We start from the raw sequence: 17574 nt of genomic DNA on the forward strand, positions 1-17574 counted from the left end.
ATTAGCATTACATGATAAATCTCCCTATCCGCCATCGTCTTACTCTCCAAGTATTACACTATATCACAACCAACACGACATTAGACATCTATAACACGGCCTTTTCATACAAGTGGCACTCTTAGAATTGAAAATAGAGGTGATCCCAACATTATCGTTGATCTTAAAACTGGAATCGTCTTTAAGGAAATACGAGTCATGGGATATTCTATGGATTCGTTGCCTTAATTCATTGACAGTGGCGATACTCATCCCCTGCTGGGCTTGCAGAGAATACAATTTCCGTTATTGATTCTCTCCACAAGTCAAAGTTATTAAATGGTGATGAATTTTAAAAGATGATGGTGAATGTGAACACAATGCTCCAGGATCATCAATAGACTAGTTAGACGTGGCACAAGCTGAGATGATGAACTGTGTCTGCATCAAGTGCATGCTGTTTCTGCTTCAGGCACGTGCTGTTTCTGGAAAGAAAAAATTGTGCTGTTTATCAGGTGGCTGCTTTCAACTTTCTCACTTCCAGCGCAAATTCTAACAATCCTTTCTATCACTTTCATAAAAATCTTGAAGAAAAAAAAATGCCTTCAACTTATGAAAAACAAGATACGATTGTAGATGTTGCTGGCACAAAAGAGGCCTATAAACCATCTCATCCAGGCCTCTTTGAGGTCTTTTATGCAGAAGGATCGTTCAACTCGCAGCTAGTTGCTTCTCAGGATTTTAAACAAGGCCAAATCATTTGTAAGATTGAAGGCACGGAACCAGGACCGAAAAGATACAGTAGCGTTCAAGTATCCAAGGACTCGCATATCGAACTGAACTCTGACCGTAATATATATATATATATATATATATATATATATTGTCCCTCGAAAATTACTGTCAAGCTTCTTTCTTTATCAACTTAATATTGATTTTTTTTTTTTTTTTTTTTTTTTTTTTGGGATCCTTCAGTCGTCTTTCTAAACCACTCATGCGACCCTTCAGTCACTCTTGACACCGACGAAATGAAGCTTATAGCAGCCAAGGACATTAAGAAAGGTTTCTTTATTTCACTTCTGCTCCCGAGCTAATACATATGACATCATGTCGTGGAATGTGGAAACAATAGCGAATTGAACGACTATTAACACCTTACTGGCAAACAAACATTTCTTTTATACATAATCTTTCCATTCAGGTGACGCCTTGACGTTCTTTTATCCCTCAAGTGAGTGGGAGATGGATCAGCCATTCCCATGCTGGTGTGGATCTACAAAGTGCTGCAAAAGTATCCAGGGTGCCAAGTTCTTGTCAACCAAAGTCATAGATCAGTACTATGTCGCCTCTCATATTCGTGAACTACTCAAAGAACGTGATGAAGCGCAAGACTCGAAGTAATCACCCGTGCTCAGAATTAAAAATAAAAAATGCATTGTGCACCCTTTTTATCGTCTTGCTTGTTTGTTTGTTTGTTTACAAGTTCAAGTATTCAATCATTTAATATACATATTACATAACATATATTTTCTCTTAAACAAATGATAACCAATTCTATAGGTATGTCTAAATGCCAAGTCTTCGCTTCCGCATAGGTGTTCCTGGCGCTCTGAATCCTGGAGTAGCGATCCTGAACCTTGCTTCTACAGCTGATCCTCCAGCCAGGGTATCAGCAGCTGCAGCCGCTGCAGCCGCCTCCCGTTCTTCCTTCTCCCTCGTCTCCTTCAAATCCATCTCGAGAGCCATTCTTGCCTCCTCAGCCTTAGTTGCTGCACGCTTCTCTCGATGCGTATACGACTTTTCCTTTATAGAATAGAACATTGGCCCCAACTCTGCCAACCAATGTGGATCCACGGATGTGACGCACTGCATATACTCCTTCGAGGTCATCACCAACTCATGGTACACGATGTAATCCGGGTTATAGCCCAGCCCATATAAGGCAGACGTTGGATGTAGATGGCAAGGCATACCCGTACGGCAATTGACATACTCACCCAAGGCCTTAATCCGTCCTGCTTGATGGAAATAAGCGGAGCAAATACATTTCCGGATGATATCCCAGTCTGTGTTACACGACACATAAGGCATCTTCTCTGTTTTCATCATATCCATCAATTGCGATCTGACCTCACGAGCTTTGCGCATTGCCTTCGGTTGCACAAAGTGTTTTACACACCAATCATCTCTATATCCATTTGACCGCCATTGTGTATAAACGTTCAGGAGCGTCAGATGGTCACTCTCTGGGACAAAGAACTTCTCACGTGCAGAGTCGGATTCTTCAATTCGTTCTTTGGGCCTATAAAAAACAGAGGGCACAGAGAGCATCGACACAATCGTGACGATTTCTGCCGTACAGCCCATCTTTTCAGCCACGATTAACATTTTGGCCAACGAAGGTTCTGTCGGGAAAACTGCCATCTTCTTTCCTAAAGGTGTGAGCTCTCCTGTGTTATCAAGTGCACCTTGGATCCAGAGTTGATACATTGAATTGAGCAAGTTGTCCTGTGGTGGAGGGTCCATAAAATCAAACTCGAGCAGATTCTTTACATTGAGTGACTTGAGTTGTAAGACAACCGTCGCCAAATTAGTTCTCTGAATTTCAGGAATCGGATTCTGAAACATCTCATATACAAATGCTTGCTCTGTGTATAATCGCCATGACGTTCCTGGCCCCGTACGTCCAGCGCGGCCTGACCGTTGATTAGCATTTGCTTGTGAGATAGGTGTAATTTGAAGCGAATCCATACCGATCTTGGGATTGAAGACTTTCAATTTTACATATCCAGCATCAACCACATATAAAATACCATCAATGGTAAGTGAAGTCTCTCCGATATTAGTCGCTACAACACACTTGCGGGCATTGTTCTCGCCAGGTTCAAAAATCTTGGCCTGCAGATCTGCTGGCATTTGTGAATAGATAGGTAGGACGGACAATGGCGGTGCATTGTCGATCTGTGCTAACCGCTCATTGATGACCTGACAAGTGATTTCGATATCTTCTTGTCCGGTCATGAACACAAGGATATCTCCAGCAGGCTGCCCAAGGTGAATTGCAAGCACTTGCTTGACAGCGCTATCTACATAGTCCTCACAAGGCACTTTGCTGAACATGATATCGACAGGAAAAGTGCGTCCAGGGATAGTGAACGTAGCTGCGTTTCCATAAAAAGACGAGAACTAAAATTATTTGAAAAACAATGAAAGAATAGCATATCCTTCATATAAGTTTGCAGCCAACCATATATTTATAAAAAAATAAAAAAAAAAAAAAAAAAAAAAAAGAAAAGCACCTAGCATTAGTGGAGTGAATAATTTACCTTGTCTGCATTCATAGTTGCTGAAGTGACAATCAATTTCAAGTCGCGCCGCCGAGCCAGAATTTTCTTCATTAATCCCATCAAGACATCTGTATTCAACGACCGCTCGTGGGCTTCATCCATAATGATGACAGAATAGTGATCTAAATCGCCTTCACGGATAGATTCGCGAAGCAACACCCCGTCTGTCATGTATTTGATCACAGTCTCTGATGAAGTAACATCTTCGAAACGGATTGCATATCCAACAGTAGTCCCAAGTTTACAACCAACTTCCTCTGCGACACGACGAGCGACAGACATGGCCGCAACACGGCGAGGTTGTGTGCAACCAATCATTCCAAATGTGCTATATCCGTCTTCATGTAAGAACTGCGTCAACTGTGTGGTTTTACCAGAACCAGTCTCTCCAACTACAACAATCACTTGATTGTCACGAATTACCCGCATGAGCTCCTCTCTTACTGCGAATGCAGGCAAGTACTGGCGCTGCTCCTTGATTGATTTTGACTTTGAGAATGCACTGACAGCCTCTGATGCCTTTAAATGAGATGCAAATTGAGAATCGCCCTTGCCATCCATGTTGTCATCTTCATCAGTCATTTCCTTAACTTTCGCTGCAGCTGCTTCCGCTTCCTGTTGCGCCTTCTCTTCAGGATTCTCAAGTCCCATGACATTACCAAGGGCTGTTCCAGCAACTTGGAATTTCGGTGCCGCTTTCATCCTCTCTGCCTGCTCACGTTTCTCTCGAACAAGAGCACTGCCCTTTCTTGAAAAAACAGCCATATCGGACGTAGGGTCTTTAACAGACTGAACTGCTTCTACTTGCTTTGTAAAAACAACACGGCCATCAAGGAATGGTGGTCTGATATCGTGCACAAGTAAATGCACTCTCGCCTCAGATTCATCTTCGAAATCTGTATCCACCTCCTTGCGCTGATAGACACCTGAAGTCAGCATTCGATTAGTCTCCCACATTTCATTGTCCTTATTATATTGAGCTTGGCGCGCAGAAATCTTCTTCATCTGCTTTTTTTCCAATTCTTCTTCCTTTTTAGCATCATGCTCCTCGTAGTCTGCAAAAGGATTATGAATGTCATCCATAGCGCCTCCAGTTTCCTCCATGCTATACCAATCTCTATCAACCTGACGCTGCTCACTCTCCCATTCATCTTTGTCAGGAACATCCTCAAGGTCATCATCAGGGAAGGTATCGATTGCATCATTATAACCTGACGAAGAGACGCGCGGTGTAAACGTATCCCAGTCAGATGTCCCTCTACTCTGTGTAGGCGGCCTATAGTCTATTGGAATCAGAAAATCAATATTAATGGTCTGCGTAAAATATAGCTTCTCTCTCTCTCTCTTTTTTTTTTTTTTTTTTTTTTTTGGTTGAATTCTTAAGTAACCACTACTTACCTCGTCTTGGCGTTAATCCACCCTGCAAGAAGCTATCAGTGTCGCGACCTGTCCTTGCAGGCGTGGCATCCCATTCGCTCCTGTTGGAACGTTGGGTACGAGGCTCTGTAAAGTCATTTCTCCGTGGGGTAGCAGGCTCACGGAAACGATCATCGCGCCTTTCAGTATGTCTTCTCTCTCTATCATCACGTCTGTCTCTGTCATCCCTATCGATTGTTTTGTATCGGTCCCGATCACGAACCCATTCTTTATCTCGACTTGACCTTGAATCAGTACGACCGTATCTGTCGTTATCCCGATCCCTATCTCTGCCTCTATCTCTATTCCTATCTCTGTCTTCGTCACGTCTATCCTGGGCTCTGTCATACAAACCTCCACGACCTCTGTCACGTTGTTTTCTTTCTTCTGCACGACGCAATGCTTCCTGATTGACACCGCCATGATGAGATGGTGTCTCCATGCGCTTAGTTCTGTACTGCGGTTGGACTCCTCGCCGAATGAACGGTTTTTCTGAATTGCCCTCCTTCGCTTTACTATCCATCTCTACATCTCGGGTATCTTCCTGTGCATCAGATAGACTATCTCCATTTATCAACTCTTCCTCAACCTGTAGTCTGATCTTTTTGGACTCTGATGGTTTTTCACTACGACTGTCGCCACTAGCAGCCGCCGTCGCCGCCGCCGCCGCTGCTGCTGCACGTTCTCGTTCTTCTCGTTTTTCTTTGGCCAATTTGTCGAGGCCAAAGCGTGATACACCTGGAGGGAGCGCAGGTGCTTTAAAGACATGTTGGTCATCCACTGCAGTCTTCTTCTTCTTGATGATCAACCCTCCTGGCAAAGTAGGGGCCGGTGCTGCTTCCTCTTCATCATCATAAGCTCGCGTAAAGTTGGTCATGGCAACAGATGATTCCACTGCATCGTTTGATTTGCTCCTTGGATCATCTCGCCCCCCATTACTGACATTATTTGATCCTGGTTTACTTGTTCCAGCAGGACCATTGACACCAAATTCTCGATCATGGTTCTGAACTTTTGTGTATACGTCGAACAAAAACTCATCTTTGAATTTGCCAAAAGCTGCGCATGCTATAAAACCCATAATATAACAACAGTATTTTGAGCTTAGTATTAGTGCACTTTTAAAGGAGATGAAAGGCAGTGAAAAAGGTTGTGAAATTTTAAAAGACAATAGGAACTAAAGCTTTGTTTCGTGTGCTGTTTTTATTACCTTTGACGAAGCCGTTGGCCTGTTTATGATTCCGTGCAATCTGAATGACCTGTCTTGCGAGCAAGTCATTCGCATTGACTAGATTGAGTGCTCTTGAGAGATCGATGGCGATCTGATGCTCTAAGTCAGACATTGAAATGAATGGGATGGGATGGTGGAGTTTTGTTAGGGGACATGCAGGTGCTGAAGTAAGGCCAGATTCTTTAGTGGCTTGAATTCTGGTGTTCATATTGATAGTCACAAAATTGGCTTTGGCACGGACCAAGCCCAAGCTTGGCTGTGTCACTGATCGGCTTTGCCCACTAGGCAGTAGAAGTTTTCAAGAGATTGGTGGCGAAACAAGGCAAAATCAAATATATTAAAAGCCACCACCAGTAGGTCTTATATCTATAAATATAAGGCAATAAACCGAAAGAACCCGACGAACAACTCCTTCAGACCTTCACCACTTGTAGATTTTACCCTCGCTCGTTCTTTGTTAAATATTTATTACAAATTAATAATATTCAGTGCAGCGACCTATTCCGCTGTCGAGGAATCAACCACAACAGTACGGTTTGGGAATCAGTCAAGAGGTGAGTTTTGATAGAGAGTAAAAAAAAAAAAAGCAATAATGAGGTACTGCGTCATATTGCGTTGCAAAGAGGATGTGGGATACTTTTCTTTTTTTTTTCGATCTTATCTGCTCAAGCCCAAGCCTCCCAGTGTATCAGTGGGTATCTTGATCATGAATCTTAAAAAAACGGCTGGGCACAATCCCAATCAACCATGAATAGTATGATCGTATGATGAGTTCATTATTAAGTATTTTTTATTGAGATGGGCACACACTTCTAACGGGCGTAAATCTTGTGTTCAATACGAAGGCAATTTCCTTTTGTGGCTTAATTACATTTTTCGTCCGCGCAATTGGACTCCTTTGCCCTTTGTTATGTCTTTCTAAATGATCGTACGTGCTACGCATCAACATAACTTAACTTTTAGTCGTGCTGCTTAAGATTCTCTTAAAAAACCGCGTCTTTAATGTTTGTTTATTTACATTTTGCACTTATCAATCTCGACGCGTTCTCTTCTCTTTTGTCTATAAAATACGCTCCTCTTCTTCGCTCTTTTCTTCAACTCCTCCTCTTTTCATTAATCCTCATTTAGACAAATAACCTTCTTTCAAATACGACTGATCTACCCACACTTCACACCTCCTTCTTTACCAGTCATAATCCTCACTCACTCACTCACTCAAAGCTTTTTTTTTTTTTTTTTTTTTTTTTTTCTTCTTTTATTACCATAACGATTGTCATTAATATTTTATAAAGCAATCTTTCTTTTTCACTATGGCCACTACTGCTACCACCCCTGCCACGACTGTTGTTTCCAAGACTCAAGACGCTGATCTCCAAATTGCTGCTTCTCTTGCCGCCAAGATGAATGACCTCAAGATGTCTGAACAAGACGAACCTCTTCTCAGGCCTAATCCTCGTCGTTTCGTTCTCTTCCCCATCAAGTTCCATGAGGTCTGGCAGATGTACAAGAAGGCTGAAGCATCCTTCTGGACTGCTGAGGAAGTAGATCTTTCCAAGGACATGCATGACTGGGAAAACCGTTTGACAGAAGATGAACGATTCTTCGTTTCACACATCCTGGCCTTCTTTGCTGCTAGCGATGGTATTGTGAATGAGAACCTCTTGGAACGTTTCTCGAATGAGGTCCAGATCCCTGAAGCAAGATGCTTTTATGGCTTCCAAATCATGATTGAGAATGTTCATTCAGAGATGTACTCTCTTCTCATTGACACCTATGTCAAAGAACCTGCTCAACGCGACCATCTTTTTGATGCCATCGATACTAGTAAGTGTCAATTTATGAAGGAGGGACTTTTTTTTAATTTTTTTTTTTCTGCATTGTTCATCCTCTCCTCATTCTCCTTCCCTCCCCTTTTCTCATTCCAATGAGGTTCTAATGGCTTGTGTTATTGTGTTATTGTGTTATTGAAGTACCGCGTTTTTTAAATTTTTAAAGCAAAAACAATTGTCTGTACGCAAAACTAGTTTGATTAGTTTGTGGTTGCGTACCTGAATTTTTTTTTTTCCTTTTCTTTTTTTCTTTGAGCTCAGCCCAAGTAATCCACACTTTTTTTTTTTGTCCTAACAAAACATATTCTATTTTATTTTGTGTTTTTTTTTATAGTTCCTTGCATTCGCAAGAAGGCTGCCTGGGCCATGAAGTGGATTTCTGACCAGGACGCAACCTTTGCTGAACGTTTGGTCGCCTTTGCTGCTGTTGAAGGCATCTTCTTCTCTGGCGCATTCGCTTCCATCTTTTGGCTCAAAAAGCGTGGTCTCATGCCTGGTCTGACCTTCTCCAACGAACTCATCTCGCGTGATGAGGGTCTCCACACTGATTTCGCCTGCTTATTGTTCTCATTGTTGAGATCTCGTCCTGACCAAAAACGTGTCAATGCTATCATTACAGAGGCTGTTGTGATCGAACAAGAGTTCTTGACCGATGCTCTCCCTGTGATGTTGATTGGTATGAATGCCAAGTTGATGAAACAATACATTGAGTTTGTGGCCGATCGTCTCTTGGTCGCGCTCGGAAACCCAAAACATTACAATGTTGAGAATCCTTTTGACTTTATGGACTTGATCTCTCTTCAGGGCAAGACCAACTTCTTTGAGAAGCGTGTCTCGGATTACCAGAAGGCTGGTGTCATGTCTGCTTCTGCTGCAGACAAGAGCGCCAACACTTTTACTCTCGACGCCGACTTTTAAAATATATATATTTTTTTAACCTTGCATTTTTCATATACTTTTTCTGTACAGTACCTATTATTTTTTTTACTATATCCTTTACTATTTCCTTTTTTATCACACCAAAATCTCTAGTGAGATGAATGTGAATGATGCAGACAGAAAAAAAAAAGTGTAAATAAAGTATGAAAATAAAAATCCTTCAGTTCCAAGATGTTTACTTTGCTTCAACACAAGTATAAAAGAATCTTTCCTTTTACATGTCATGAATGTAAATGGAACCGTGTAAAGAAAAATATAAAAAATTTTATTTCAACTAATTCAACTGAATGAAATTGATTTTGCTGTGGTCGAATTTGTCCCAAAAAGACACCTTTTGTGTTTGTTTAGAAATGCTTACTACCGCCATTGCTGTTTTTGGACAGTTTAAAGGCCATGATCAGAGCAACAAAGACACCACAAGCCGCCAAGAACTTGAGATACCACATCACGCCAGTCTTTTTCTGAGGAGGAGGCGTATTATTGTTTGCTTGCTGTAAACACGTAAAAAAAAAAAAAAAAAAAAAAAAAAAGTTTAGAAGAGAGGAATGGTTTGGAATAATATCTGTCTTAGTACCTTTTTTTCTTTTTCTTTTCTTACCTTCTGTGAATAACCAGCCTTTGCCATAGTACTGGTCGTAACAGAGATAATGTCGTGATTATCATGAACTTCTCCCGTGACAGCTGTGAAGCCAAGATACGAGAGTGGAGGCAATTTGACGTCGTACAATGTGAAGCAGGGATCCCACTGGTCCCATGCGACAGTCTGAATTTGGAACTAAAGAAGAGAAAAAAAAAGTAAAAGTGAGTACATCAAATAATCCTTGCCTTCCTAACTAATACTCGTTTCCATGCCTTTTGAGTGACAACATTGAACAGCCTCCAAAGAACCATTTTTTTAGAACCAATAGAAACTTACAGTAAGGGTGCCGCTCTCACGATAGTATGTGATCCTGCCTTTGGTAGGAATATCCTTACGTCTAAAATCCACTTCGCATGATCCAACATTATTAGGTTGACCGTCATTCGCATTGTCATAGCTCGTTCGGCCATCACCAACCATGGCCATCACAAATGGGAACGAGTGCTAAATGCATTAGAACAAAGGTTATAAAACACAGAAGTTATTACTTTGTACAACAAAGAAAAGGAGAAAGAAAAGTAGACTGATCGTTTTACGTTCAATAGTGTTGATTAGAATTTTTCTTCTTCTTACTGCTTGTCGAGAATTGGCATAGGTATCAAAGAAAATACCCACGCCCTCGAAATTATCACGGTTTCCAAAAACAGGACCCATCTCTCCATGTTCCTTCGTTAACCATACTGCAAAACCGTCGCCACAAAGTCCATCGCTCTTGCCATCCACCTTGAACTCGAATTCGACCTGGAAGTTGGCTGCTGTAATAGGCTTTTTTTGTTAACAACAAAAAAAAAAAAAAAAAAAAAAAGTGCAATTGTCAGATTTTTTGTAGGACTGGGACTTGTATGCAATTAAAGATAGCAAAAGCAAAGAGATTTGCTTCCAGTTTTTCATTACAAGGCGACTCCATAGATATCCCGTCTGTGAGGGGACATCGCTAGTGAGACGGACGTGCTTGTTCGTATTAATAAGCGCATCGCCTCCAAAGTCAAACCAACGGTTCTGTAAATCCTGATCTAAAAAGCAAAGATAAAGAAAAAAATGTTAAAAATAGTTTACCTGATAGCATGCTTGCTCGTTTTATTGGGCTCAATCTTCATACGTTCATACACACACTAGAAGTGATCTCTTAACCTCCATGAACACAAAAAAAGAAACACGCGAGATGACGTGAATGCAAAAAAAAAAAAAAGGAACATTCGTAGTATACACCATCCTTTCTTCTTTCTCACTGCCTTTAAGAATACTTTTTTTGTTTCTTTTTCTTTACTATGACAAAAGCCTTCATGATGCACTACAGGTATGATCTGATGACAGAAAAAGCTCTTACCGATGTATGGCATGTAAATGGAATGAGTACGGAGGGGATGCACGCCATCATCATCATCATCATCTGCTCTGACTATGGTAGTAGTTGCGAGCAGTGCAATACCCATCAACACTCCGGAGAAGAACCCTTTCCTCATGTTTGAATTTTGTTTTCGGTGAAAGTGTCCAAGTATGCTTTTCCTCTGTTTATATTACTGAACTTATAGATCCCGCGCTATTGCTTGGTTGGATGTTTTGGGTCCTTCAAGAGCTGATTTCGTGTAGCAGCGAGGAAAAAATAGAGGTAATGTATTTAGAGTAAAGAGTGAGAGAAAGAGAACTAAGAGACGTGGACGCGTAAGGAAGGAAGGAATGAAAGCTCGCTCTGGTCGTGTACCACCATTGCTTCGGAAATTAAGGGGTAATGTCACAAGCCCTAGCCCAATTTTTCGAATTAAATTATATTTTATTTTTGTAGTTTGTTTGAATGTGTTTGCTATAAGATCATATCTACATGCGCTGACGACGCAAACTCTTGCGCATGTTGGTGTATTGCAATGTTTCCTGTCGTTCCAGCATAAAGATGGCTCGCTCGATATTGCGTGTATTGAATCCTTGTGATTCCAACTCACGGATGAGGATGGCTGTAGGGATCTGAGATCCGATAGCCACACGACGGCGGATTGCATCTTCCACTTGACGCACTTCTTGTGCTCCCTGTTGACGGCTCTGTCCATCCACTACAGCACGTTTCCAACAATTTTGTATCAGATAATAATCATTTTATCTACTGATGAAAGAACATAGAAGTGCTAATAAAAAATAAAAATCATTGCATTGATGATACGTACTGGTTCCAGCATTGACGGCGTCCATGGTCGAAAATTTGAAAAGACGGATTGCTTCGTCAACATGCTCCTCTGTGGCACGAGGAGACAATGTCATCTTGGCCAACGATTCCGAGATACGAATGATAGCCTCAAGCTGGCGGACTGTGATGGGGATTGATGTCCTAATGCCCTCCATATCCTGCATATGTCCCACAGTTGAGCGAATACCCACAAAATGACTACTGAGCTTCTCAGATGCTTGTTTTGTAAGACGTGGTGCAGATTTGAGCTTGCAGTAGCTAATATAGTTCTTCATCTTCTCAATGCTGATCTCACTTGCCGCGGTTTCGCTGGGTCGATCCATATGAACATTCATAACATGTCGCGCAATGGTCATATCTCTGCTCTCATTATGCTCATCCTTCAAAATGAAAATCATATCGAATCTAGATAAGATAGTTGTCTGGAAATCAATGTTTTCGCCTGCGGAGCGCATATCGTCATATCGTCCAAAAACGGGATTGGCTGCTGCCAGCACTGATGTCCTAGAGTTGAGAATAGTAGTAATACCGGCCTTGGCAATAGAGATGGTCTGTTGCTCCATAGCTTCGTGAATCGCAACTCTGTCCTCATCTCTCATTTTGTCAAACTCATCAATACAGACCACTCCTCCATCAGCAAGCACCATGGCGCCTCCTTCAAGATAGAACTCGCGTGTTGAGGGCTCACGGACTACAGATGCTGTCAAACCAGCGGCCGAGGAACCCTTTCCCGAAGTATAAACAGCAATGGGTGCGACTTTCTCTACGAACTTGAGCAGCTGTGATTTTGCTGTACCTGGATCTCCGAGCAGTAGAACGTTGATGTCTCCACGAAGTTTCATTCCATCCGGTAACACATTTTTTGATCCGCCAAAGAGTAAGCACGAGATAGCCTTCTTAATATCTGTTGGCAATACGGTTGAAGTATAACGAAAGGAGAACATATCGAGTCAGATACACAATTCAGAACGTCTAAAAAAAAAAAAATATAAAAAATATATATAAAAAAAATCTGTGTCTGACCATGATTGCCAAAGATAGATGGTGCGATACTGTTGGCAAATTTTTGATAGAGACCAGGCTCACGAGACATGGCAATGAATTCTTCCTCCTCTTCGTCTGTGAAAGTTCTTCTGCGACCCGTGGCATCTGTATCTGTTCTGATTCCAACAACGCGGATATATGGTGTGCGAATAGCAATAGCATTTCCTTTCTAATGAACAAAAAAGACACCGATATTCAACTAAGCTTTAATCACACAGGTCAGCACCATTGGTATCAAAAAACCAAGACATTCGAAAGAATACGTACGCCGGACTTGTTTTGGAAAACAGAGTAGATACCCATGATAGTAGCTCTGGATCCAGGGACAACACGGTTTGTCAACTCTCTATCAGCACTCAACAAGACATGACGAGGCAACTCTCCAACTGGCACATCATCGGGTGCTTCCTGTAGCTTCAAGACCTGCTGGTCTACACACTTTGACTTGTCATGGTCAACGACATATGGATCCAAACCGCATCCTGATGGGTTGGCTTCTGCGTCCATATTTCTGGAAATTACAAAATAAATGAAATAATATTAGCGTGCGTCTCCTCTTTGAGTCCTATTTAATGTTGAACAATACTTCAAATTCGACCAAGAAAAAAAAAAAGAAGAAAAAGCTCTATTGCCATACAGGTCACAAGTGCGAGGCATGCTGATTCCTGAAAATCCAGCTTGAATAGGGATGCGCTTCGTTTTTGAACAGGATTTGCATCGGATCTGCAGAGCTGTGGCCTTGGACGTCAGAGGCGATGCAGCAATAATGATGCCCGAAATACGAATCAATTTGGAAATGCTATTGGCCTGTTTGATTGGAGGCGAGGGGAAGGAAGGTAATTTGGTTATTCCATGATATGATGTTCTTCTTCAAAAGAAAAAAGAAAAAAAAAATTGAGGTATGCTTCATTGCACTCAATGAGGAATCACAAAGAGAAGTGTGGGTGCAGCAAATTACATTAAGGTGACGAATCTTGATCAGGTTGGCGCTTGAATGAAGAGTTACTTGGAAGTCGTCCATCTCCACATCAATGGCTGCATTGGTATACAAAATTCTCTTGGCATGCTGCTTGACAGCACTTTCAAACTAACATTTTCCAATAGATTTTACCACCATCCATGCCCATGGTAAAAGAAGAAAAAGAAAAAAATCAGTATCAGGCGCATTCAGCTATTCTTCTATTCGTGTTTTCCATCAGTATCACCAATGCTGTTGTGTTGTATTGTTGCATTGTTGCATTGTTGCAGTGAATGAATACTCCTGTCCATGAACGACATACCAAAGGCAAAAAGTCTGCAGGTCTCTGAGAGAGATTATGAGCCAGTTCTTGGTTAAAAGAGATCAAATCACCCATATCCACCTCCAGCAGATTGCGTTTGAGCATAATATTTTGACGCAACTGATCACTAAAAAAACACAATGCGAAGCAATGCAATAAAAAGAGATGAATGAATTTCTACTTTGCCGGACAACATGACTTTTTTTTTTTTTTTTTTTTTTTTTTTTTAATTGCCATTGTGTTTTGTTACCGGTAAATGTAGACGCCATTGATGTGAAACTGTTGGATGAAGGCATAGAACATCTCCTGCACTCTGTCCATAGTGGCCTGCTCTTCGTCCTGTTGTGGAGGCAGCACCTGAGCGGTGTGAATGCGCCCAGCGTCCCATCCAATACTAGCCATGGTTAATTTGAAGCCTGTTTGATACAGAGACAGAGAGAGAGGAGAGACAAGGGGGGGAGGGGAGAGACCAGAAGAGAAGAGCAGGCAGGACGTGTTTTTTTTTTTTTTCTTCTTTGAGCCAGAACCAACTCGTCCCTGTAAACTCAAACAAGTTTGTTTATTGTTTTGTCCAACAGTTGTAAATACGCGTCTTTCATTTTTAATTAAAACCACGTGATATAACCAGTCCTAAAAATGTTTGTTGATTTTTTTTTTTTTTTTTTTTTTTGTGTGTTTGTTTGCCGCAGCGAAGTAATGATTAGTCAGGCAGAGAGAAAGGATATCATTATTTGAAAAGCATCTCCATTTCTCATATTTCTTCCATTCCGCATACATTCCTTCCTTCCTTCTTTCATTTCATTCCTCTCTCTCTATCTATCTCTCCTTTCTTCCTTTCTACTCCTCCCCATTCTTCATGGTACTCCCAAAAAGCAAAAAGAACGTTGGTCTAGGCAATGCCCTCATTAAGGCACGCTTCAAAGGCCGTAGCAGACCAAAAGACGGGGACGAGCGCCTTGTACGTTTATATCTGTGTATAAAGACATATTAACAAAAAAAAAAAAAAAAAAAAAAAAAGGAAAAGAAGGGTTTCAATTGACATCATTGAAATGGCTCGTTTATTCTTATATCTAATCCATTGAGAGCCTTTTTCTTATTTTTCCCACAGCACTCAGCTGATATTGATGATGGTGCCAGTTGGACTCGTCTCCAATCCGTCACACAGGAGGGCGATCTTGAGTCTTTCTTAAGTACCGCAGAATTGGCTGGTACAGAATTCACTGCAGGTAAAACTTTTTTGTTTTTTTTGACAATAACACATAACAATATAATACTGATCCAATATTGCTTGGGTTTTCTGTTTTCTTGATTGATTTATAATGCTAATACATCCAATTATTTTATTTTTTTATTTTTTTAAAAAAAAAAAAAAAAAAAAAAAAAAAACAGAAAAACTGAACATCAAAGTCATTTCCAACCATTATGAAAACCCATTCATGCTCTCTGCTGACAAGGAAAAAGAAACCCTCGCCAAACACAAAGAATTCAAAAAAGAACTTACAGTTCCTCGTCGCCCCCCTTGGACTTCCACCACAACTGCTTCAGAACTTCAACGGATGGAACGTCAATCCTTCTTGGACTGGCGTCGTTCCCTTGCCACCTTGGCGGAACGTGAATCCTTACTCTTGACCCCCTTTGAACGTAATATCGAGGTCTGGCGTCAACTCTGGCGTGTCATCGAACGTTCTCATCTGGTCGTTCAAATCGTCGATGCTCGTAACCCTTTGTTCTTCAGATCCACTGATTTGGAAATCTATGTTCAACAAGTCGACCCTCGTAAAAAGAATCTCTTATTGATCAACAAGGCCGATTATCTGACAGTTCAACAACGTAAAAAATGGGCTGATTACTTTGATTCCGAAGGCATCCGTTATACTTTCTTCTCCGCCGCTTTAGCAAAAGAAAGACTGGATAAGGAACAGGCCGAGAAGGATAAAATTGAAGCTCTGGCTCAAGAACTGGCGGAGATGAAGGCTGCCAATTCGGATTACATGGATGATGAGGATGAGGATGAAGGTGAAGATGAAGCAGACTATGATGTTGTTGATGATGAAAATGAAAAAGCACAAAAAGAAAACGACAGCTCCGCAAAGGATACTGAAGAGAAGACAAGCAAGGCTGTTGAAGATTCTTCATCGTCTGAAGCTACTACTGCTACTACTACCACTACTGCTATCACTACTACTACTAAATATCAGGATGAACAGCAGGAAGAAGAAGAGGAGGAAGAGGAGGAGGAGGAAGAAGAAGATGATGATGAAGATGATGAAGATACAGAAGAAGAAGATACAGAAGAAGAAGATACAGAAGATAAACCCAACAAGACACATTCTCATTGGAAAGCTATCAAAGAAACCGAGAAGGACGATGAGCGCACCCGTATCCGTGACACCAAAGAACTCTATCAGCTCTTCCTCAAGGAGACTCCCATCATTGATGATCCTCGGAACCCACTGAATGGGATCATGTCCATTGGTCTCGTCGGTTATCCCAACGTTGGTAAATCCTCCACCATCAACGCCCTTCTGGGTGAGCATGCTGTCTCTGTTTCGTCCACACCAGGAAAGACCAAACATTTCCAAACGATTCATTTGACACCCAAGATGATTCTTTGCGATTGTCCCGGACTGGTGTTCCCTTCGTTTGCAACCACACAGGGAGACATGGTCTGTAATGGTGTCTTGCCAATCGATCAATTGCGTGAGTTTACAGGATCAGTTGGTTTGGTCGCCAAGAGGATCCCAAAGGAAGTTCTTGAGGCCATCTATGGTATCAAGATCGCAGTCCTGAGTGAGGAAGAAGGAGGAACTGGTGTACCCACTGCAGAAGAATTCTTGATTGCCTACGCTGTTGCCCGTGGATTTACAAAAGCCGGTCAAGGTAACCCGGATGAATCTCGCGCTGCCCGTTACATTTTGAAGGATTATGTCAATGTAAGTAATTTTTTTTTTTTCCTTTTTTTGTTGAGAATGACCATGAATATATAAATGTACTAGTCTTTCCAAGGACCTTTTTTTCATATATTTTTTGTTTTATTATTATTATTATTAGGGAAAATTGCTTTACTGCACGCCTCCTCCAGGTGTAGATTCTATTGAATTCAACCAGGAGCATAACCAACTCGATCGATTCAAGAAGCGTAAACAATTACCCACAAGTCGTCTTCCCGCTAATGCTTCAACCTACATCAACATGAACTCTGTCACACCCTTGTCTCACACTGGATCGGGTACAGGCAAGACCACAGCCATTGACAACACTTTCTTTAAACAAGCTCCCTCTACTTCGTACTTGCCTAAAGTCAAGGGCAAGACTGCAGTTGATCTCTCCAAAGGCATGACTCGTGTCCAAATGTATCCCCATCAACAACAAACAGACAATCAAGGCTATGTCTCTAGAAAGATGAGGATGCAAATGGTCGCTCAAAACTTGGCAGATATGGGGGTCGAAGGAGGTGTTGCTGGTGCACTTGGAAACAAGAAACATAAGAAAGGAAAGAAGAACGTCAAACAGCGCTCAGACAGTGGCCTTTACTAAAACAAAAACATGGAGAACAAAAAAAAAAAAAAAAAAAAAAAAAAAAAGGCATTATCATTGATCAATTGATTCCATTTCATGTAGCATTATTATCAATCTTTTTGTTTTCTTTAGATCGTTTCCTATCCTAGACATTAAAAAAAAAAAAAAAAAAAA

At 41.3% G+C, this 17574-nt stretch overlaps 6 protein-coding genes across 6 annotated transcripts; 3 read left to right on the forward strand and 3 right to left on the reverse strand.

The window, feature by feature from the left end:
* The first annotated feature begins 517 nt into the window (after positions 1 to 517).
* BCR41DRAFT_356343 (hypothetical protein) lies at positions 518 to 1423 on the forward strand. The gene is made up of 3 exons (XM_022024632.1): positions 518 to 828; positions 955 to 1041; positions 1181 to 1423. The coding sequence occupies exons 1-3, from the start codon at positions 579 to 581 to the stop codon at positions 1378 to 1380; spliced, it is 537 nt and encodes a 178-aa protein (XP_021880205.1). The 5' UTR covers positions 518 to 578; the 3' UTR covers positions 1381 to 1423.
* A 22-nt stretch (positions 1424 to 1445) lies between these two features.
* On the reverse strand, positions 1446 to 3167 carry BCR41DRAFT_102912 (Asp-Glu-Ala-His box polypeptide 38). The gene has a single exon (XM_022019319.1). It carries the CDS (start codon positions 3097 to 3099, stop codon positions 1546 to 1548), a length of 1554 nt encoding a protein of 517 aa, XP_021880206.1. The 5' UTR covers positions 3100 to 3167; the 3' UTR covers positions 1446 to 1545.
* Positions 3168 to 7265: 4098 nt separating this feature from the next.
* Positions 7266 to 8912, forward strand: BCR41DRAFT_356349 (ribonucleotide reductase). The gene is made up of 2 exons (XM_022024633.1): positions 7266 to 7797; positions 8137 to 8912. Exons 1-2 carry the CDS (start codon positions 7284 to 7286, stop codon positions 8718 to 8720), a joined length of 1098 nt encoding a protein of 365 aa, XP_021880207.1. The 5' UTR covers positions 7266 to 7283; the 3' UTR covers positions 8721 to 8912.
* Positions 8913 to 8986: 74 nt separating this feature from the next.
* On the reverse strand, positions 8987 to 11038 carry BCR41DRAFT_338148 (legume-like lectin family-domain-containing protein). The gene is made up of 6 exons (XM_022022103.1): positions 10709 to 11038; positions 10276 to 10394; positions 9955 to 10146; positions 9658 to 9825; positions 9340 to 9516; positions 8987 to 9232 (listed from the first exon to the last, which is right to left on the reverse strand). The coding sequence occupies exons 1-6, from the start codon at positions 10842 to 10844 to the stop codon at positions 9086 to 9088; spliced, it is 939 nt and encodes a 312-aa protein (XP_021880208.1). The 5' UTR covers positions 10845 to 11038; the 3' UTR covers positions 8987 to 9085.
* Positions 11039 to 11163: 125 nt separating this feature from the next.
* BCR41DRAFT_324318 (MCM-domain-containing protein) lies at positions 11164 to 14412 on the reverse strand. The gene is made up of 8 exons (XM_022021541.1): positions 14132 to 14412; positions 13882 to 14008; positions 13560 to 13688; positions 13239 to 13408; positions 12869 to 13112; positions 12581 to 12770; positions 11538 to 12461; positions 11164 to 11426 (listed from the first exon to the last, which is right to left on the reverse strand). Exons 1-8 carry the CDS (start codon positions 14281 to 14283, stop codon positions 11197 to 11199), a joined length of 2166 nt encoding a protein of 721 aa, XP_021880209.1. The 5' UTR covers positions 14284 to 14412; the 3' UTR covers positions 11164 to 11196.
* Positions 14413 to 14565: 153 nt separating this feature from the next.
* Positions 14566 to 17433, forward strand: BCR41DRAFT_324321 (hypothetical protein). The gene is made up of 4 exons (XM_022021542.1): positions 14566 to 14839; positions 14990 to 15107; positions 15271 to 16814; positions 16933 to 17433. The coding sequence occupies exons 1-4, from the start codon at positions 14738 to 14740 to the stop codon at positions 17416 to 17418; spliced, it is 2250 nt and encodes a 749-aa protein (XP_021880210.1). The 5' UTR covers positions 14566 to 14737; the 3' UTR covers positions 17419 to 17433.
* The last annotated feature ends 141 nt before the right edge of the window (positions 17434 to 17574 follow it).

The sequence above is a fragment of the Lobosporangium transversale genome (genome assembly GCF_002105155.1).
Source record: "Lobosporangium transversale strain NRRL 3116 chromosome Unknown BCR41scaffold_25, whole genome shotgun sequence".
NCBI classification, from domain to species: Eukaryota; Fungi; Mortierellomycota; class Mortierellomycetes; order Mortierellales; family Mortierellaceae; genus Lobosporangium; species Lobosporangium transversale.